Source organism: Coregonus lavaretus (assembly GCF_964263955.1).
Source record: "Coregonus lavaretus genome assembly, chromosome: 33".
NCBI classification, from domain to species: Eukaryota; Metazoa; Chordata; class Actinopteri; order Salmoniformes; family Salmonidae; genus Coregonus; species Coregonus lavaretus.
The window spans coordinates 19,065,268-19,087,772 of NC_140020.1; the positions used below are offsets into that span (position 1 = coordinate 19,065,268).

General features: G+C 44.3%; 1 protein-coding gene across 1 annotated transcript; it reads left to right on the forward strand.

Moving 5' to 3' along the window:
- Nucleotides 1-9,048: 9,048 nt before the first annotated feature.
- LOC311108495 (uncharacterized protein) lies at nt 9,049-10,485 on the forward strand (the record flags this gene model as incomplete). The annotated part of the gene is made up of 3 exons (XM_084151126.1): nt 9,049-9,232; nt 9,415-10,113; nt 10,295-10,485. The coding sequence occupies 3 exons, from the start codon at nt 9,049-9,051 to the stop codon at nt 10,483-10,485; spliced, it is 1,074 nt and encodes a 357-aa protein (XP_084007252.1).
- Between the last annotated feature and the right edge of the window lie 12,020 nt (nt 10,486-22,505).

Consider the following 22,505-nt stretch of genomic DNA (forward strand, 5'->3'; position numbering starts at 1 on the left):
AAAAAAAAAAGCGTAATAATTACATGATTTTTATGTTCCTTTATTTAGTATTTTCACCAAGTTTATACTGTGACATTCTGCACAATGCTGTGTGGTGTGGTAGCCATCTGGCTACATTGGTGTTTTTATCCTGTGCATTCTCAAACCCAAACAAGTATTTTTGGACCCAGCTGTAGATTAACAGTATAGCAGCAATATGTTAACTAGAATATGTGGCATTTTATGCAACTGAATGCAATGTAAATATTCTAGATTTTTTATTTTTATCATGTTTTTAATTTTAAGTTAAAAATATACAAGTGATGATAGATATTATGTTTCACAAGTAGATATTTAAAGTTTCATTTGATTTTAACTGTTTGTTTTTAAGTTAATTGCCTGAATTACCACTAGCCATTTTTGTTTACAGCTAGATCTGCCGTTATTACTGACTCTGTCATCTGAGAAGATTTCTCATTGTGCAACATTCTGTACTCAACCTCTGTGGGCGGATGGGACTGGTAACAATATCCAGTTTGGCTCATCTGGCAGTTTGTCAAAGCTAAAAGTTGGATGTAACTAAGACAATGGAAGAAGACCCAACGTTTTTTTAATAGTTCAATTCCGTTGGAGACAGATCAAACCTGTGACAGTGGCTGGAAAGCTCGCATTGTACAAACGTTTTGGCAAAAAAATAAAAGGTTTACACCTACATTATCCCATCATGTTATTCAGAGGTGTCAAACAATTCAACAGATACTGCACTGTGTGAATAGTCTCCTAGAAAGAGAAGACTAGTCAAAGTGAAACAGAACAATGGAAGGTAACTGGGAAAGTAAGCAATTCAACACAACTGAGATGCAGTCAGAGGGGACAGGCTGTCCTCTAAGTCAGGGATGGGCCTGACTGCCTGCTGAGCTGCAGATCTGGACAGGACCAGAGACTATCCCCCTGCTGCAGACCCACTGCCAATCAATTTGAGATTACTAAATCTTGTGACACATCACACTGACTGCAGTGTGAAGGGGAGTAAATCCCAAAAATAATCTAAAAGGACAGTTTAGTGTTTGTTTTGCTCTCGGCACAACACCAAAGAAATGTACAGTTGATTCGGAAGTTTACATACACTTAGGTTGGAGTCATTAAAACTCGGTTTTCAACCACTCCACAAATGTCTTGCAAACAAACTATAGTTTTGGCAAGTCGGTTAGGACATCTACTTTGTGCATGACACAAGTAGTTTTTCCAACAATTGTTTACAGACAGATTATTTCACTTATAATTCAGTGGGTCAGAAGTTTACATACACTAAATTGACTGCCTTTAAATAGCTTGGAAAATTCCAGAAAATGATGTCATGGCTTTAGAAGCTTCTGATAGGCTAATTGACATAATGAGTCAATTGGAGGTGTACCTGTGGATGTATTTCAAGGCCTACCTTCAAACTCCGTGCCTCTTTGCTTGACATCATGGGAAAATCAAAAGAAATCAGGCAAAAATTGTAGACCTCCACAAGTCTGGTTCATCCTTGTGAGCAATTTCCAAATGCCTGATGGTACCACGTTCATCTGTACAAACAGTAGTATGCAAGTATAAACACCATGGGACCACGCAGCCATCATACCACTCAGGAAGGAGACGCGTTCGGTCTCTTAGAGATGAACGTACTTTGGTGCGAAAAGTGCAAATCAATCCCAGAACAACAGCAAAGGACCTTGTGAAGATGCTGGAGGAAACAGGTACAAAAGTATCTATATCCACAGTAAAACGAGTCCAATATCGACATAACCTGAAAGGCCGCTCAACAAGGAAGAAGCCACTGCTCCAAAACCGCCATAAAAAAGCCAGACTACGGTTTGCAACTGCACATAGGGACAAAGATCGTACTTTTTGGAGAAATGTCCTCTGGTCTTATGAAACAAAAATAGAACTGTTTAGCCATAATGACCATCGTTATGTTTGGAGGAAAAAGGGGGTAACTTGCAAGCCGAAGAACACCATCCCAACCGTGAAGCACAGGGGTGGCAGCATCATGCTGTGGGGGTGCTTTGCTGCAGGAGGGACTGGTGCACTTCACAAAATGGCTTAAGGACAACAAAGTCAAGGTATTGGAGTGGCCATCACAAAGCCCTGACCTCAAACCTATAGAAAATGTGTGGCTCAAGTTAAACAATTTAAAGGCAATGCTACCAAATACTAATTGAGTGTATGTAAACTTCTGACCCACTGAGAATGTGATGAAAGAAATAAAAGCTGAAATAAATCATTATCTCTACTATTATTCTGACATTTCACATTCTTAAAATAAAGTGGTGATCCTAACTGACCTAAAACGGAATCTTTACTAGGATGAAATGTCAGGAATGGTGAAAAACTGAGTTTAAATGTATTTGGCTAAGGTGTATGTAAACTTCCGACTTTAACTGTACATATAAAAGTCACATCTCTGCAGGTGTTTGGTAGCCTGGTCCAAGGTCTGATTGTGCTCTTGCCTACTCCATTCTTCATTGTTAAGCCAAACATATCATTGTTTGGCATGACAATGAGTGATGAGTTTCAACCTGGTCTCAGAGCATTTGGTATTATTCCGTACGTAAATCCGAGATGCTCCATTTGTATGATATGTTACGTTTGGTATGGTTACAGAAGGAGGTTGGTCGGGCGTATGACACGAACGTCTAGCAACCCACAGGTTGCGAGTTTGAATCTCATCACGGACAACTTTAGCATTTTTGCTAATTAGCAACTTTTCAACTACTTGCTACTTTGCAACTACACTATATATACAAAGGTATTTGGACACCCGTTCAAATGAGTGGATTCGGCTAGTTCAGCCACACCCGTTGCTGACAGGTGTATAAAATTGAGCACACAGCCATGCAATCTCCATAGACAAACATTGGCAGTAGAATGGCCTTAATGAAGAGTTTAGTGACTTTCAACGTGGCACCATCATAGGATGCCACCTTTCCATCAGTTCGTCAAATTTCTGCCCTGCTAGAGCTGCCCCGGTCAATTGTAAGTGCTGTTATTGTGAAATGATAACTTCTAGGAGCAACAACAGCTCAGCTGCGAAGTGGTAGGCCGCACAAGCTCACAGAACGGGACCGCCGAGTGCTGAAGCGTGTAGTGCGTAAAAATCGTCTGTCCCTGGTTGCAACACTCACTACCAAGTTCCAAACTGCCTCTGGAAGCAATGTCAGCACAATAACTGTTCATTGGGAGCTTCATGAAATGGGTTTCCATGGCCGAGCAGCCGCACACAAGCCTAAGATCACCATGCGCGATGCCAAGCGTCGACTGGAGTGTTGTAAAGCTCACTGCCATTGGACTCTGCAGCAGTGGAAATGTGTTCTTTGGAGTGATGAATCACACTTCACCATCTGGTAGTCCGACGGACGAATCTGGGTTTGGCGGATGCCAGGAGAACGCGACCTGCTCGAATACCCAGTGCCAACTGTAAAGTTAGGTGGAGGAGGATTAATGGTCTGGGGCTGCTTTTCATGGTTCGGGCTAGGCCCCTTAGTTCCAGTGAAGGGAAATCTTAACGCTACAGCATACAATGACATTCTAGACGATTCTGTGCTTCCAACTTTGTGGCAACAGTTTGGGGAAGGCCCTTTCCTGTTTCAGCATGACAATGCCCCCATGCACAAGCGAGTTCCACACAGAAATTGTTTGTTGAGATCGGTGTGGAAGAACTTGACTGGCCTGCACAGAGCCCTGACCTCAAACCCATCGAACACCTTTGGGATGAATTGAAACGCCTACTGCGAGCCAGGCCTAATCGCCCAACATCAGTGCCCAACCTCACTAATGCTCTTGTGGCTGAATGGAAGCAAGTTCCAACATCTAGTGGAAAGCCTTCCCAGAAGAGTGGAGGCTGTTATAGTAGCAAAGGGGGGACCAACTCCATATTAACACCCATGAACTTGGAATGAGATGTTCAAGGAGCAGGTGTCCACTGTCCACATACTTTTGGTCATGTAGTGTACTTAGCATGTTTGCTAACCCTTCTCCTAACCCTAACCTTAACCCTTTTAGCTAACCCTTCACCTAACCTTAACCCTTTTAGATTCCCCTAACGCTTCAGCAGGCAGCGCTTTAGCTCTGGCAGGATAGGAACATAATAGGAAGCAGTGGTGGTCTCAGAGAAGTAGAGTTTAGCTGATCAGCTCCCATACCCAGTGGTCTAGCCTGCAGTCGGCCTCTGTCTCTACTCTAGGCTCTCTTCCTCTCCCCTCACTGTTCTGCCTCCACCACAGACACCAACCCAACACCTAGTTGAGTTTAAGAAACAAGGTCACTCACTGACATGGGATAGCATAGAGGTCAAGAAGTAACCGGCCAAATAAACATTGTACTTATAGGTCAGTAATCGAAAGCACCTGATTTGCTTTTTGCCATGTTGTCTACAATCTCTCCTTTTTAATTAGTGGTATATTTCCATACCAGATCCTAGGGGATTGCAGAGAGATCATTATGGTATGTTAATGAATCTATAAATAATTTAGACTGTAATTTGAGTAATTGCATGAACGTAGAGAATAGGCTGGTGATTGAATCACGTAAACACTGGTAAGCACCTGTAAGATCCTATCCCCTTTTAAACCTTCAACCTACCGTGCATTATGGTAAAGGATCTGTGCAGTCTTGCTATGAAACCAATGCATGAAGATGTGTGTATTGTCCTCACAGACCCATCAAGTCCACCTGACCTATACTTTGTGTTTAGACATGTACCTATATTGCTTAAACTAATTATATCACACAGGACAGGTTTTCATTTAGATTCGAATAATTAAATATATCTGTTTTGAGTGTGTGTAGGATTCTAAGAATTGTTTGGATTATACCTGGACTGTCCCATTTTCTTGACAGTTTCAAAGCAGATAAGTCAGACCTGATTCGTTGTGTGCCATCATTGAAATACCAGGAGTAAGGGAATGGGAGGCCCCTAGTAAACTGTCAGTTTGTTCCTAAGGTGACACGTTTCCAGTGCATATCTGGAAGTCCTCAGACAAATCTAGTGTGCTGCAAAGCATCAGAGATTTACTCACTTTTTGGAATTACTGTAATAACTTTGCTATTCAGTAAAGGTCGGCCTCATTATGTAACTCAATAGTATTTTATAACATCAAAGTAAAGCAGCGTTGCTTTGCATTCAGCTGTGTTTACTCAGAATCACAACATGTAGGTCATGGTTTGTGGAATACAGGAGGGAGAAACGCTAGAACACAGAGGCTGCTATTTTGACAAGGGTAATTGATTCTAAGAACCCTTTGAAGTGAGAAATAGTGAATCATAAAACACTGCGATTTTTCCTCCTTTGCTGTTTGTTCTTCCCTTACATAATCTAACAGTTTTTTTCTTTCCTGGCTGCTGCCCATTTTCAGCAGAGCCAGAACCCTCACTAGTGATAATAAAGAGTAAAACATCATTTTATGAAAAGGATTGGTTACTGTAATATTTGTTGAATTTGATTGATGATAATTGAGCAAAAGCTTATTTTATGAAATGGATGTTGAGTTGTGAATTCAGTACACTTGTCTGAAACTCACGGCATTGTTTCAACTTTACAGTAGACTTTGAAATGCACTTCCTCCTAAACTTCTGATTGTTCTCCATAGCTCATGTCTGTCAGGCATGGTTTGAAGCATGTATGTATCCTGGGCCTGTCATGGTGGAATCTGTGTCTGACTATGTGCATGTGAGACTGGGATTCTGGTATTCTGACAGGTGCCGTAGGCAGCGTACTAAAGATGGAATGGAACAAGTGCCTATCACCATTCCCTATTTGACAGCTATACCTGTGGTGTGATATGTGGTGCCATCAGCACTAAATAATGCAAATAGAATATTCATGATAGATTGAAGTGTTGAAATAATGAACATTTCAGGCTTTAGTGGCTGATGTCTCTTCATTTGTTTCCAGTCACCCAAATCAGGTTTCAATTTAGCTAGACCACCTATCCCTGTCGAAATAATTGACAATGGAGTGTTCCATTACTCCGGACCTAGTCAAATGTTTGGAAGTGGCCTGTCTTAAGACTAAAGCATAGATTATGTTAGATGAGAGAAAGAAAGCGAGAGAAGAGTGAGAGGAGAGGGAGAGAAGAGTGAGAGGAAAGAGGGAAAGAAGAGGGAGAGAGAGGGAGAGAAGAGGGTGATATAGGGAGAGAAGAGGTAGAGGAGAGGGAGAGAAAGGAGGCAGTTTAAGAATCCAGTTAAAACCCCTTTCTATTCGACCAGAAGCTGTGAGTCCTCTAAATTCACTCCAGACGCCAAACGCTCCATCCTTCTGCTACTAAGCAGGGTCAGAAATGTTTAAACAACCAGCGATGTATCTGTTAACAGCAGGACGCTTCATCCAAACACAGTCAAGATACAGCTCTGTAGGAGGGAAATTATAGGGTATAGGACAGTTCTGAGTGACTGTTTAATGTACAGTAATGCTAAAGTGATAATACACTTGACCACCAGATGCTGCAAGTGAGCCACAATCACACCTGAGCTGCAGATGTTTCTATTGCCATGGTAATTGTGTTCTTTTGGGGGTCCTATATCAGATCCAAGGGACTCAAACTGCAGAGCGAAAGATAACCTGAGAGTAGTAATGAAGATCATGAGGATTTCCATTAGTGATAGCAGTGCTTGATTTCTCTGTTAATTAGACAATGGTTGACTCAGCCGTCTAAATGTTCTACATAGGGAGTAGGTGCTTGGGCTGCCACGCTTAAGTGAGCATCATTAGACACAACAGCTGTCTTTTAGTAACCCAAAGATCTGTCATTAGGAAAGTAATCTCACAACTTTTAATCGGAAAACCGGAAAACTTTTGTCTCTTTAGCTTCAACGGGAAGACGATAACGTTCAAGAACTCAAATCTATCACACCTCAGTTTTAGCACAATGCATCTGCTGGATAATGTAGTCAGTACTGGCACAGAAATACATCTTTCATGCAAATAGTGAGAATAACATTAGTCCAATGGCCTCTTAGTCTTTGTCAGACTTCTACTGCTATATGTCAGGTGAAATAAAATGAAGCGTTTGACAATGTTCTTTATTATGTATTGCATTGTGTGACAAACTGCTTTTCACTGTAGTTTGTAAGAGAGCAGAGTACATCTGTCAAAACTAGTGTGAAGGATGGCGTTACCTTAGAGATGCAAAGGGAGGTTGGTGCAATCTATAATAAAACATAAATAATTATTTTACAAAGTAAAACTGTACAGAACATTTAGGGCACTGTGACAAGTTCAGAAGCAAGATGACAAAGAATAACGTTTTAAGAATGGCCAACTTTGATATTGTGAAATCTGATTGGTTAAACCCTCATGCTGAAACCAGCAGCGAAAACGATCATTTTCGGAGATGTGGGTGTATCCAAACGGAAGGCATCATTGGGTGTGCATTAGAGCCTACAGCTGTGCAGTGCAGTAGAAATACAGTCAGGGTACTTTATGAAGGAGCTAACTGAAGAATAACATAGAAATGGGAGAGAAATCAATGACACGCCATTGACTGGATGTAAAGACAGCTAGCTCTCTTGTTTAATAGAGACTTCTCACATCCATTCCTTTACAAGACCTTACACATTGCTTTTATCATCTTCCTCCTGTCAGTATGCACTAGAAACTGAGGCGGGCCACTCAATAGAAACAGTATTTGATCAATTGGCTGTAATTGGCATTCATATTGGAATGATTTCAACCAAGCCATGCCAAGTGAATGCCCAGCCCACCACATTGAGTTGAGTAGAGTTTGTGAATGACATCATATTGCTGAAGAAGTTCTTGTGTGTTCCTCAAAACTCAGTGTGTGTTAGCTGGGCTTCTCTCTCCCCTCCAGTGAAGAGGAGTTGACTGGTGCGGCTGAACACCCTAATTACGCTGCTCCAGATGGCATGCATATTGTCTTGCTGTTGGCTAGGCTTGAAAAGAGCTTTTAAACTTTAGCATACAATAAAATTGTCTCACTCAGCAGACGCGTCGATCTGCAGCTATTCTTAACATGTGTCTCTGTAATCCCTTTTCACTACTGGGGAGCTTGGCCTCTCTCTCTCTCTCTCTCTCTCTCTCTCTCTCTCTCTCTCTCTCTCTCTCTCTCTCTCTCTCTCTCTCTCTCTCTCTCTCTCTCTCAGCACTTGGCCCTCTGTAACAGAGAGTGACATGTGTGATGGCTCCTCTCCCCTCATAAGGAATTACAGTTGCGAGCATGACTTCCTTTCGGTCTGTCTGTGTGCGGCTGGGCTCCTCTCGAGTCACAGAACCTCAGTATAATCTCCATGACGTTGGCTGTCAGGGTGGCAGGGAGCCATGCCTTCTGAGGTACCCACCATCCTCTCTCTGTCTTTGAGACTCCATGACATCAATCTGTGCGTAGTTTGTATATCACTCCTGGCACAACACACACACACACACACACACACACACACACACACACACACACACACACACACACTGGCACACACACATACTGGCACATACTGACTGAGTTGTCCTCTTTCTCACACACCCCCATTCACTCCTCTGGGGCATGGAGGAGTTCACTTGGCAGAGATTTCTCCATTTGTGTGAGGTGGCTTGGATCCATAATCTGAGGATGCCATCTTTCTCAAGGGACTGTGACATTGCAGTGGTGCTAAGCTGGGAGTTTAACAGGCTGGCTGCTGTAGCTGGTGGGCAGACGGCTGGGCTAATTCACTCTGACTAGCAGGAAGTTACACGACAGCAGAACAGGCAGCTTAAGAAAATCTGACTCCCTCCCTTTGAGAGGCAAAACAAAGTAGACGGCTTAAAGAAGAGGTTTATACGACGACAAGTCTCACCAACTGTTCAGGTAAATGCTGATGAGAAAATATTGATCAGTCTAACAGCATAAACTGTAGCTCTGCAGCCGTTCACCCTGCACCTGCAAGATGTTAATTCTTAATATGCTCATATAATTTAAATAGGATTATCTTAAATTGAATTTCTAATCGTCCTTCCAACACAAACTAAATCATCAAACTTAATCAGTCTGCAAGTGCTGAATACTTTTTCTTTTCCCTGTGGGTGCAGTAGGCATGCAGCTGGTGGCCTGTTTAGCAGTGCTGGTGTTCTGGGTGGAAGAGGTTGTAGAGAGTTGTCCTGATGTCTGTAAATGCACCAAGAAAACCAGCCCTGAAAGGTCAGAGGTCAACTGCCACAAGAAGGGGATGAGGATGTTTCCCTCCAAACTGCCCCCTGATTCCTGGATCCTAAAAATGGGTGAGTCCACGTATTGTTTGCAATTGTGGGAAAACCACCGTCCCACTTTTTAAAGTATGTGCCAGCTATTTGGCTCGGAATCGATAGGCTCTTTTATTGACCTTAACCACAAGAAAGAGGCTGTTATTACCATCTTCCACTGTGATTGATTTCTCATGCTATTTCTGTGGTCCATGTCCCAGGTGAGAACGGAATAGTAGACCTCCCAGCAAACATCCTGAAACCCATCCCCAAGATCGAAAGCATCAACTTGGAACGCAACGCCATCAAATCAATACACCCCCAGGCCTTCTCTGGAGCCCAGAGGCTGATGCTGCTCAATCTGTATGGGAACCAGATCAACAAACTCCCCGTGAAAGGCTTCCAGGACCTCATCAACCTCCGCTTCCTCATGCTAGGCCAGAACCAGATCTCCAGTGTCAAACCAGACATGTTCACAGGCATGAGGAACCTTTCAGACCTGGACCTACCCCTCAACTCTCTGACTGCCCTTCCTTCCAACGCCTTCAAGCCCCTGATCGCCCTAAAGGTCCTGGATCTGGCCCTCAACCGAATCGAGAGGATCTCACCCAAGGGCTTTGTGGGCCTGACAGAGCTGCTGTTCCTCAACCTGGACAACAACAGCCTGAAGAGCATCTCAGCTGGGGCTTTCAAGCCTCTGGCCTCCCTGGAGATGCTGGTGCTGGATAATAACCTGCTGTCCACTTTGACCTCAGCCACTCTGGAGGGCCTGTCCAGCCTGCAGGAGCTCTACCTGAGGAACAACGAGCTGGAGAGGCTGCCCCAGGCCCTGTTTAGACACACACCCAAGCTCTCCCAGCTGGCCCTCAGTGGAAACCGGCTTAAGACCGTGGATGGGAACATTTTCACCCAGCTGTCTGGTAAGAGACTGATCATTTACAGCAAACTATTCTAGGCATTCTTTCTAATGTATTTGTGGACTATATGTGTCATATGTGTACTTCATGTTTGAACATTTGTTCATAAAAAGTAATATATATTTCTATTATTAAAAATAGTGTCATATTAAGCATAATCTGATTGTCCTCTGCCTCCTGCCAGGCCTAAAGGATGTGTATCTCCATGACAATCCCTGGACGTGTGACTGCAACATCAATGGCCTGGTGCGCTGGATGTCCCAGACAAAGGCCAACCTTTCCCCTCTGGAGTCCCTGAGGTGTGTTGCCCCGACAGAGTACCGCAACAAATCCCTCAACAGCCTCAAAGACCAGAACCTACGCTGCCGGGCCTAGACTAGAGCCACACCAACCCTTACTCTGTGCTGCCGGGCCTAGACTAGAGCCACACCAACCCTTACTCTGTGCTGCCGGGCCTAGACTAGAGCCACACCAACCCTTACTCTGTGCTGCCGGGCCTAGACTAGAGCCACACCAACCCTTACTCTGTGCTGCTGGGCCTAGACTAGAGCCACACCAACCCTTACTCTGTGCTGCTGGGCTTAGACTAGAGCCACACCAACCCTTACTCTGTGCTGCCGGGCCTAGACTAGAGCCACACCAACCCTTACTCTGTGCTGCCGGGCCTAGACTAGAGCCACACCAACCCTTACTCTGTGCTGCTGGGCCTAGACTAGAGCCACACCAACCCTTACTCTGTGCTGCTGGGCCTAGACTAGAGCCACACCAACCCTTACTCTGTGCTGCCGGGCCTAGACTAGAGCCACACCAACCCTTACTCTGTGCTGCCGGGCCTAGACTAGAGCCACACCAACTCTTACTCTGTCCTGCCAGGCTTAGACTAGAGCCAAACAAACCCTTACTCTGTGCTACCAGGCCTAGACTAGAGCCACACCAATCTTTCCTCCACACCAGCATCCTGCATCAGCCACGTTAAATTTTTAAATTTTACATATTTAGCAGACGCTCTTATCCAGAGCGTCTTACAGTAGTGAGTGCACACATTTTCATACGTTCCTGCTACAGAGTTACCTGTTATACAACACTTACTACTCAGCTATGGTCCAACGACAGCACAGTTACCCATTACTGTGCAACACCCACACTAGCCATGGTCCAGCCACAGAATGACCTGTCATTGTGCAACATCTAGGCAGCCAACATCTAGGCAGCCAACTGTACAATTAGCTTTTACTGTACAACCTTAAGCCAAAGTTATTATATCTGTACAAGCAAAAGAGAAAGAAGAGCAAAAGGCGATATGTAAAAGCTTGCCCTGAGCTTTCTGTAATTGAGACGTTATACTTTCCATCAACCCCAAACACATAATTTACACCTTCGTTAAACCTGCTATTATCGAAGTGCGCGGAGAAACATGCTACTCTAATACCCTCTCTAATACTGCATTCATATGTGCTCCTGCTTTCTTTTTAAATCTTGCATACTTTATATTAACTGAAGTAAATTCATTTCTAGCATTTCTTTACAGTAACATCCTATGCTGCTAAATCTATCATCTTAACATAAGCTTTTTTTCATAACTCAATATGTACGTAGGGCAATTGAATTATTTTTACAGATATGCAATCATTTCATGCTTATTAGTTTGATATCTTTGAGGATTTGCCTATGCTTCCGAGCTTGTCACTGTAGGATGTAATGAGTGAATCTAAAGCACAATTAATATATCTAATTGTTTCCATTGAGTGAAAAATATGCAAACGAAACAGTACTGCTATTGTACAATCCTAAAAGTCTGTAGTCTAATTGATTTCATACTGTACATACATTTTGAAATAAAGGCCATTGTGCAATGAACAGCATGTCATCTCTCACAGTTACTGTAGTGCAGTGGATCTTGTTTATACACATGATTTCATCACATCAAGAGTTATTCAAGCCTTAATACCAACTGCAAAATTATTCATAAGTTCAGAAAAAGCAGCTATTTTCTGCTACAACCATTTTTGTGGAAAGAAGCGCTGCTTCAAAGAGGGAAAGTAGGTTAAAACGTCAGTTTTACTTGCAAAGTGACGGTAAACTCCCATCACCACCTGAGAAGGAATAAGGAATTCCTCATCAGATTGTTACAGCTGAATAAGCTTCCATAGAAATCATCATTCCACCTCCACATTCCAGAGCCAGTCGGACAGGCTGCTTAGGTTGCATAGACCTGAGCATCTAGGCAGGTCTTCCACCATGGCACAGTTCTGTCTCAAACTGATGCTAACCTGTTTTAAATTTCACATGGCTGCCTTTCCAGGGTAACAGCAACAACATAAGGTAGGGGGTATAGTTATATTAGGCCTGTAGTATGTGGTGAAAATAGGCTATTATGTAACTGGCTTTCTACCGCTCTAAATCAATGAATTATATTGTACATCAAAGTATTTTTGGATCACCTGTATTGTTATTGTCACGCGACGTGTATGCGGTCAGCGAAGTCAAACGCAGGACACAGAGCGGCTGGCAACGTACTTTACTGAACACAGTAATAAACATTCAAAAACAACAAACCTCCAAAACAGGGAGGAAAACACAAATACCCGTAATACAAAGCAACTGCCGAAATGACAAAGAACAATCACACACAATAACCAATGAGAGACAGGGAGTAATATAGGGAATACAATCCAACATAATGGGAAACAGGTGTAAACAATAAAGACCAAACAAGACAAACACCGAAACATCAATCGGCAGTAGCTAGTACTCCGGGGACGACGAACGCCGAAGCCTGCCCGAGCAAGGAGGAGGAGCAGCCTCGGCTGAATCCGTGACAGTACCCCCCCCCTTGACGCGCGGCTCCAGCCGTGCGCCGACCCCGGCCTCGGGGACGGCCAGGAGGACGCGGAGCAGAGCGAGTCGGATGACTCCGGTGGAAATCCCTCAACAGGGAGGGATCTAGGATGTCCCTCCCAGGGACCCAGCACCGTTCCTCCGGACCGTACCCCTCCCACTCCACGAGATACTGCAGACCCCCCATCCGACGCCTCGAATCCACGATGGAACGGACTGAATACGCCGGAGCCCCCTCGATGTCTAGTGGGGGCGGAGGAGCCTCTCGTACCTCATTCTCCTGGAGTGGACCAGCTACCACCGGCCTGAGGAGAGACACATGGAACGAGGGGTTAATGGGGTAATTAATGGGCAGTTGTAACCTATAACATACCTCGTTCAATCTCCTCAGGACTTTAAATGGCCCCACAAACCGCCGACCCAGCTTCCGGCAGGGCAGGCGAAGGGGCAGGTTTCGGGTCGAGAGCCAGACCCGATCTCCCGGTGCATACACCGGAGCCTCACTGCGGTGGCGATCGGCGCTCGCCTTTTGCCGCCTGATAGCCCGCTGCAGATGGACATGCGCAGCGTTCCATGTTTCCTCCGAGCGCCGAAACCACTCATCCACCGCAGGGGCTTCGATCTGGCTCTGATGCCAGGGTGCCAGGACCGGCTGATAACCCAGCACACACTGAAAAGGCGTAAGATTAGTGGAGGAGTGGCGGAGTGAGTTTTGGGCTATCTCTCCCCAGGGGATATACCCCGACCACTCCTCCTGCCGGTCCTGGCAATAGGACCTCAGAAACCTACCCACATCCTGGTTTACTCTCTCCACCTGCCCATTACTCTCAGGGTGAAAACCTGAGGTAAGGCTAATCGAGACCCCCAGACGTTCCATAAACGCCCTCCAGACTCTAGAGGTGAACTGGGGACCCCGATCAGACACTATATCCTCAGGCACCCCGTAGTGCCGGAAGACGTGAGTAAACAGGGCGTCGGCCGTTTGTAGGGCTGTAGGGAGACCTGGCATAGGAATGAGACGGCAGGCCTTAGAAAACCGATCCACAACGACCAAGATCGTGGTGTTCCCCTGGGAGGGGGGAAGGTCCGTGACAAAATCCACCGATAGGTGAGACCATGGCCGTTGTGGAACGGGTAGGGGTTGTAACTTCCCTCTGGGCAGGTGTCTAGGCGCCTTACACTGGGCGCACACCGAGCATTGTTCTTTGTCATTTCGGCAGTTGCTTTGTATTACGGGTATTTGTGTTTTCCTCCCTGTTTGGAGGTTTGTTGTTTTTGAACGTTTATTACTGTGCTCAGTAAAGTACGTTGCCAGCCGCTCTGTGTCCTGCGTTTTACTTCGCTGACCGCATACACGTCGCGTGACAGAATCACACACCTAGACATGGAGTCAGCAGGAGCGGCGGTGCCAGCTGGATCAATGGAAGTCAGAACAACTATGCACTTCTTTGAACTTACAGCTTGTTTTAGCCAAGAGAGCTACTGCTCCAAATCACTGTGACGTGTTGAATCTAGAACATAAAGCTTTATGAGATGGTTCACAACAGGGCTTACATACAGAACGCTGCACTTATTTTACTCCTACTCTCAGTAACAAACCAGATGTGTTACGTTGTAGCTAAAGGCACAATGCATAATTATGTTTACATTTCTTCACACAAGAACACAAAAAAGGCACATGACAGCCCGCTTGAAGTTTGCCAAAAGGCACCTAAAGACTCTCAGACCATGAGAAACAAGATTCTCTGGTCTGAGGAAACCAAGATTGAATTCTTTGGCCTGAATGCCAAGCATCACGTCTGGAGGAAACCTTGCACCATCCCTACGGTGTAGCATGGTGGTGGCAGCATCATGCTGTGGGGATGTTTTTCAGTGGCAGGGACTGGAAGACTAGTCAGGATCGAGGCAAAGATGAACGAAGCAAAGTACAGAGAGATCCTTGATGAAAACCTGCTCCAGAGCGCTCAGGACCTCAGACTGGGGCAAAGGTTCACCTTCCAACAGGACAACGACCCTAAGCGCACAGCCAAGACAACGCAGGAGTGGCTTCGGGAAAAGTCTCTGAATGTCCTTGAGTGGCCCAGCCAGAGCCCGGACTTGAACCGGATCAAACATCTCTGGAGAGACCTGGAAATAGCAGCAACACTCCCCATCCAACCTGACAGAGCTTGAGACGATCTGCAGAGAAGAATGGGAGAAACTCCACAAGTACAGGTGTGCCAAGCTTGTAGCGTCATACCCAAGAAGACTCGAGGCTGTAATCGCTGCCAAAGGTGCTTCAACAAAGTACTGAGTAAAGGGTCTGAATACTTATGTAAATGTGATATTTCTGTTTTTATTTGTAGTAAATTAGCAAAAGATTCTAAAATCCTGTTTTTGCTTTGTCATTATGGGTTATTGTGTGTAGATTGATGAGGGGGAAAAAATACAATTTTATCAATTTTAGAATAAGGCTAACAAAATGTGGAAAAAGTCAAGGGGTCTGAATACTTTCCAAAGGCACTGTATATCTGTAGGAGCCTGCTCGTCCTTCCACAAAGTCATGGTAAATGTCCGTTTCACACACACTCAACAAATTATAATTAACGTTGCACTGTGTTTTCTACCCTACAAGATGCTCCTGTAACATCCCATTTTCTCCTTTGTTATCATGGAAACCCTTATTTATGGTCGCAAGACTCATGTTTGGGTTGCTTCTTTATGCATCTCCCGCATAGCTAGCTGGCTTTCTTCAACTACCTCCCATAAATTTATACATGCATTGGAAAATCGTTGTTGAAGTGATGGAAAATACAACAGTATTACGAAGAAATCAGTCAACTGAATTGAGGAAACATGTTTGACGTCAAAACGGTGTGTGAGATCATTTCAAACCTTTATAGGATAAACAATGTTGAATACAACATTGTATAGAGGCCCCCTCTACTGTACATAGAATTGGGCTGCAGACAACGGCCTATGGTCTTTGTTGTAATATCTGTTGTCTGATATACTTCACAATCCACTCTTACATTCCCACACAAACATCATGATGGATCAGGCCAGGGACAGCTGACAGGGTTGGGGAGGCGGCCCAAAACTCATAAAGTGAGATAAACAAGTTAATTACATTTGGGTTGATGTGTGGAGGTTGCAAATTGAATCAGCCGTTGTAATTCTAAATTGTGTGGCAAGCTAAATGGGAAAACAGATCACAGAGGGGATAGCTGTAGAAAGACATGGTTGATAAATAAAGCGGAGCCAGTTGAAAAAGGTGACCTGAGTGCCCGCCTCAGCTGATGATTGCACCAATGAAATGCTAGTTTCTAACACCTACCTTATTTGGCGGTCTATTTAAGCTGACCGGTTCTGCTCACACACCTTGCTGCCACTTGCTGTTAGTATGCATTTGCTTATTTTGCTGCTGCTGTAACTACCTCTACTCGCTATGCTGATGTTTTCTGATATGAAATGTTCTTTGCGAATGCTCGCTAACTGTGTTTGAACCTCGCCCACGTCGTTCAATATGCTCATGTTGCAATGTTTGGCTGCTGCGGTGATGTCATTGATTGCGAGGATCAACCATTACATTTGACATTTTATTCATTTAGCAGACGCCCTTATATGTTGTGGGATTATTTATGACTCTTTGAAGAGGTAGGGTTTCAGATGTTTTCAGAAGATGGGCAGGGACTCTGCTGTCCTAGCATCAGGGGGAAGCTCGTTCCACCATTGAGGTGCCAGGACAGAGAAGAGTTTTGACTAGGCTGAGCGGGAGTTTCCCTCCAGTAGAAGTGGGAGGGCCAAGACACTAGAGGTGGCAGAATGGAGTACTCGAGTTGGGGTGTAGGGTTTGAGCATAGCCTGTAGGGAGGGGCAGTTCCTCTTGCTGCTCCGTAGGAAAGTTCCATGGTCTTGTAGTGGATGTGAGCTTCGATTGGAAGCCAGTGGAGTGTGCGGGGTGACATGGGAGAACTTTTGGATAAGTTGCAGGGGTTTGATGGTACAAGCAGGGAGCCCAGCCAACAGTGAGTTACAGTAGTCCAGACGGGAAATGACAAGTGCCTGGATTAGGACCTGCGCCGCTTCCTATGTGAGGTAGGGTTGTACTCTATGGTGAAAAAATCTGACGATGTGGCTTGAGCAAGGCACTTAATCCTAATTTACTCCAGGGGCGCTGTACTACTATGGCTGACCCTGTAAAACAACACATTTCACTGCACCTATCCGCTGTATGTGACAATTTTATTTTGTGGAGCATGAACCAGCAGGAGCGAGTCACTGCTTTGATGTTTGCAGAGAACGACAGAGTGTTATCCAGGGTCACACCAAGGTTCTTTGCACTCTGGGAGGGTGACACCATGGAGTTGTCAATAGTGATGGAGAGGTCTTGGCGCTCAGCGGGCAGGCCTTCCCCAGGAGGAAGAGCATCTCTGTCTTGTCAAGGTTGAGCTTGAGGTGGTGGGCCGACATCAAGCTGAGATATCTGCCAGGCACACAGAGATGCGTGTCACCAGCTGGGTGTCAGAAGAGGGAAGGAGAAAAGTAGTTGAGTGTCAGAGGGGTCGAGTGTTTCTTGTGGAGAAGAGAGTCTATGGCCATTTTGAAGTCAGAGGGGATGCAGCCTGTGGTCAGGTATGAGTTGATAAGGAAAAGGTCTCCAGAGATGGTCTGGAGAAGGGGATGGGGTTAAGCGGGCAGGTTGTTGGGCGGCCAGACCTCACCATTTGCAGGATTTCATCTGGAGAGAGAGAGGAGAAAGAGGTCAAGGCATAGGGTAGTTGTGTGAGTGGGAACAAAGGACCCAATAGGCTGAATAATGAGCGAATGTCATCAACATTCTTTTCAAAGTGGTTGACAAAGTTGTCCGCAGAGAGGGAGGAGGGAGGGTGAGCGGGTGGAGGATTAAAGAGGGAGGAGAAGGTGGACAATAGTTTCCTAGGGTTACAAGCAGAAGCTTGAAATGTAGAATGATAAAAAGTGGCTTTAGCAGCAGATACAGAGGAAGAGAAGGTAGAGAGGAGGGAGTGAAAGGATAATAGGTCCTCCGGAAGTTTAGTTTTTCTCCATTTTCACTCAGCTGCCTGCAGCCCTGTTTTGTAAGCTCACAATGAATCACTCAGCCACGGAGCAGGAGGGGAGGGCTGAGCCGGCTGGGAGGAAAGGGGATAGTGCGAGTCATAGGGTGCGAAAAGGGAGGAGAGTGGGGTCAAAGAGGCAGAATCAGGAGATAGGAGAGAGAAGTATTTAGCAGAAGGGAGAGATGATAGGATAGAAGAGGAGAGAATAGTGGGAGAGAAAGAGTGAAGATTGCGAAGGCGCATGACCATCTGGGTAGGGGCTGAGTTGGTAGGGTTGGAGGAGAGATGGAGAGAAAAACAAACAAATTAGTGATCAGAGACCTGGAGGGGGGTTGCAGTGAGATTAGTAGGTGAACAGCCTCTAGTAAAGTTGAGGTCAAACGTATTGCCTGCCTTGTGAGTAGGAGGGGACTGGGAAAGTGTGAGGTCAAAAGAGGCAAGGAGGGGAAAGAAAGACAATTAATCGAAGGCAGACGTTGGGAGGTTGAAGTTGCCCAGTACGATGAGCAGTGAGCCATCGTCAGAAAATCTGCTTATCAAGGTGTCAAGCTCATTAAGGAACTCTCTAAGGGCACCTGGTGGGTGATAGATGACAACAATGTTAAGCTTGAGTGGACAAGTGACAGTGACAGCATGGAATTCAAATGAGGAGATGGACTTAGGAGAAATGAGTAGCCCTGTGCCACCACCACGACGACCAGATGCTCTCGGACAATCAGAGAACATGTATTCAGATGAAGAGAGAGCAGCTGGAGTAGCAGTGTTCTCTGGGGTGATCCTTGTCTCCGTCAGGGCTAAAAAGTCTAGCGACTGAAGGGGAGCATAGGCTGAGATGAACTGGCCATTCTTGACCGCAGATCGGCAGTTTCAAACGCTGCCAAAGACCAGGAATTCCACATGGGTTGTATGTGCAGGGTACACTAAATTAGAAGGGTTGCAGCCAAGGTGTGGGGAGCGTCTGTAAAGTCTACAGGGAGAGGAGTGAACAGGTATAGAAAACACAAACATAGTTGACAAAACTACAAAAGAGCAAATATTTGATAATCTGAAAATAACTAGGTAAAATACTCAAATGAGAGAATGGTGTGGAGCCTTCCTCTCTTTCCTTCCTAGAACAACTCGGTAGAACCGTCTTTGTTTCGGCGGTGAGACCGCCGCTGACACCATCGCCGCTTACAGCTGCCACTGAGAAAACAGGGGATACTGAAGTACTAACATTAATTGCTAATTGCCTAGCAGAGCTGAAGAGCACACCTCCCGGTACTAATTGCTGGTTGCCTAGTAGAGAAGAAACCGCTCCCACTCCAATACAGCCACTGATTGCCAAACAACAACAGTCACAAATTGCCCTGCCCCTTAATCCTGGTTGATGTGTCAACAATCAGCTGCAAGTTATGAGCAGTCAGCAATTCACACACCAAGTAGGCTACTGGGAAGACAGACAGTACTTAAAGTAGACAACATCAGATTAAGACATAAATTATACAAATCACTCATGGAGATATCAGGAGTCCTCTAGCTATAGATTGAACCATGTTGCTGCTCTACTGTTGTCAGGCAATAGCCGGCTACAACTAGCTAAGTAGAATTAGTCTCGGGAGTATACTTTGTTTGTTCCCAATGCCAGCTTTCGGGAAGAGTCTGCGCGCTCACTCATTGAACATACCCATCATGGAGAATAATCCCTCGTCCATACGAGGAGGACGTAGCCTATGCTAGGCTAGCTATACAGGCCTATGCGTCGATATACAGTGAGTGAGTAGCAATGTTTTCTGATCATGAGCAGGATATGTTGCTTAGCACAGTGATTCGACAGTATTTCTGTCTCTATGCGGCCGTTAATTTGTTTAGTGCAGCATCAATATTGATAGTAGCTACCACTGTGTCGAGCAGCTCACGAGACCGCTGCAAGGCACACCATCAGCGCAGCAGTCACACTTTAAATGTTGCAGAAATTATTTCTGACTATGGTTATTATTCTTTGGAACCTTATTCCCTTACAAGGTTTAAGCTAGAAACACATTTAACTTAATTTGCAGACTATTCTGCATTAGAGCGCTTGTATAGCTACAATTCTGGTGCTTTTCTGCTCTGAGTAAATCAGAGTATCTGCTATCTTATTAGTGCATACTGTTGCAATGAGTCACAACTATTAGCAGACATTTTACAGTATCATTTCAGGTCATTTGACTGCAGGTCATCATCCTTATCTGCAGCAGTAGGTTTAGGCTCTGATTTATTATCCATGTTCTAATCATATGTCATGCATTTTACATATGTAGTTCCTCCCTGTCAGTCCGTCTTTGCGTTCTAGTAATATTAGTCTAGTGACAGCTTAGAGACTCTATTCCAATTCTATCTTATGCTATTGTATTGTGTGCTAATTGTAGTAATCGCTTCATTCTAGTCATCATGTACAGTGCCTTCAGAAAGTATTCATATCCCCTTAACTTTTTCCACATTTTGTTGTGTTACAGTCTGAATTTAAAATTGATTAAATTGAGATTTTGTTTCACAGGCCTACACACAATACCCCATAATGTCAAAGTGGAAATACATTTTTACAAAGTAATTACAAATGAAAAGCTGAAATGTCTTGAGTCAATAAGTATTCAACCCCTTTGTTATGGAAAGCCTAAATAAGTTCACGAGTAAAAATGTGCTTAACAAGTCACATAATAAGTTGCATGGACTCACTCTGTGTGCAATAATAGTGCGTAACCCTTTCCTGACGAAATTCCGGTGTTTCTATGTCAAACGGTTTTGTTATATTTCAGTCTTCTGTGATGTAAATAAAGTGTAATATTGGGACGCAAACTCAAAATTGAATACATTTCAACTCTATATCTGACATGGTACAGGTGTCTTATTTTTTTGTAAGCCCATAACCATGTGTGTGAGGTGTGTACTTTTGTTTCAAAGTAGATATGTTTAAAACTACCAAGAAACACTCTGTGTGACCCTGATTTAGCACACTGCAGTAAAAGGTTAACATTATTTTTTTAATGACTACCTAATCTCTGTACCCCACCACTCTTCAGTCGAGCAGTGAATTTCAAACACAGATTCAACCACAAAGACTAGGGAGGTTTTCCAGTGCTTCGCAAAGAAGGGCACCTATTGGTAGATGGGTATAAATAAAAAAAGAAGACATTGAATATCCCTTTGAGCATGGTGAAGATATTAATTACACTTTGGATTGTGTATCAATACACCTAGTCAATACGAAGATAAAGGCATTTTTCCTAACTCAGTTGCCGGAGAGGAAGGAAACCGCTCAGGGATTTCACCATGAGACCAATGGTGATTTTAAAACATTTACACAGTATAATGGCTGTGATAGGAGACTGAGGGTGGATCAACAACATTGAAGCTACTCCACAATAATAACCTAAATGACAGAGTGAAAATAATGAAGCCTGTACAGAATACAAATATTCCAAAACATGCATCCTGTTTGCAATAAGGCACTAAAGTAAAACTGCAAAACATTTGGCAAAGAAATTAACTTGTCCTGAATACAAAGCATTATGTTTGGGGCAAATCCAACACAATACATCACTGAGTACCACTCTTCATATTTTCAAGCATGGCAGTGGCTGCATCATGTTATGGGTATGCTTGTCATGAGCAAGAACTAGGGAGATTGTTTTGGATAAAAATAAATGAAATAGAGCTAAGCAGAGGCAAAATCCTAGAGGAAAACCTGATTCAATCTACTTTTCAACAGACACTGGGAGACAAGTTCACCATTCAGCAGGGCAATGACCTAAAACACAAGGCCAAATCTACACTGGAGTTGCTTACCAAGACGACATCGAATGTTCCTGAGTGGCCTAAATACAGTTTTGACTTAAATCGGCTTGAAAATCTATGGCAAGACCTGAAAATGGCTGTCTAACAATGATCAACAACAAACTTGACAGAGCTGGAAGAATTTAAAAAAGAATAAGGTGCAAATATTGTACAATCCTGGTGTGCAAAGCTCTTAGAGACTTACCCAGAAAGACACACAGCTGTAATCACTGCCAAATGTGTTTCTAACGTGTATTGTTCCAGGGGGGTGAATACTTACCTAATCAAGATATATACAGTACCAGTCAAAAGTTTGGACACACCTACTCATTCAAGAGTTTTTCTTTATTTTTACTATTTTCTACATTGTAGAATGATAGTGAAGACATCAAAACTGTGAAATAACACATATAAAATGATGTAGTAACCAAAAAAGCGTTAAACAAATTTGAGATTCTTCAAATAGCCACTCTTTGCCTTGATGACAGCTTTGCACACTCTTGGCATTCTCTCAACCAGCTTCACCTGTAATGCTTTTCCAAAAGTCTTGAAGGAGTTCCCACATATGCTGAGCACTTGTTCACTGCTTTTCCTTCACTCTGACGTCCGACTCATCCCAAACCATCTCAATTGGGTTGAGGTCAGGGGATTGTGGAGGCCAGGTAATCTGATGCAGCACTCCATCACTCTCCTTCTTGGAGG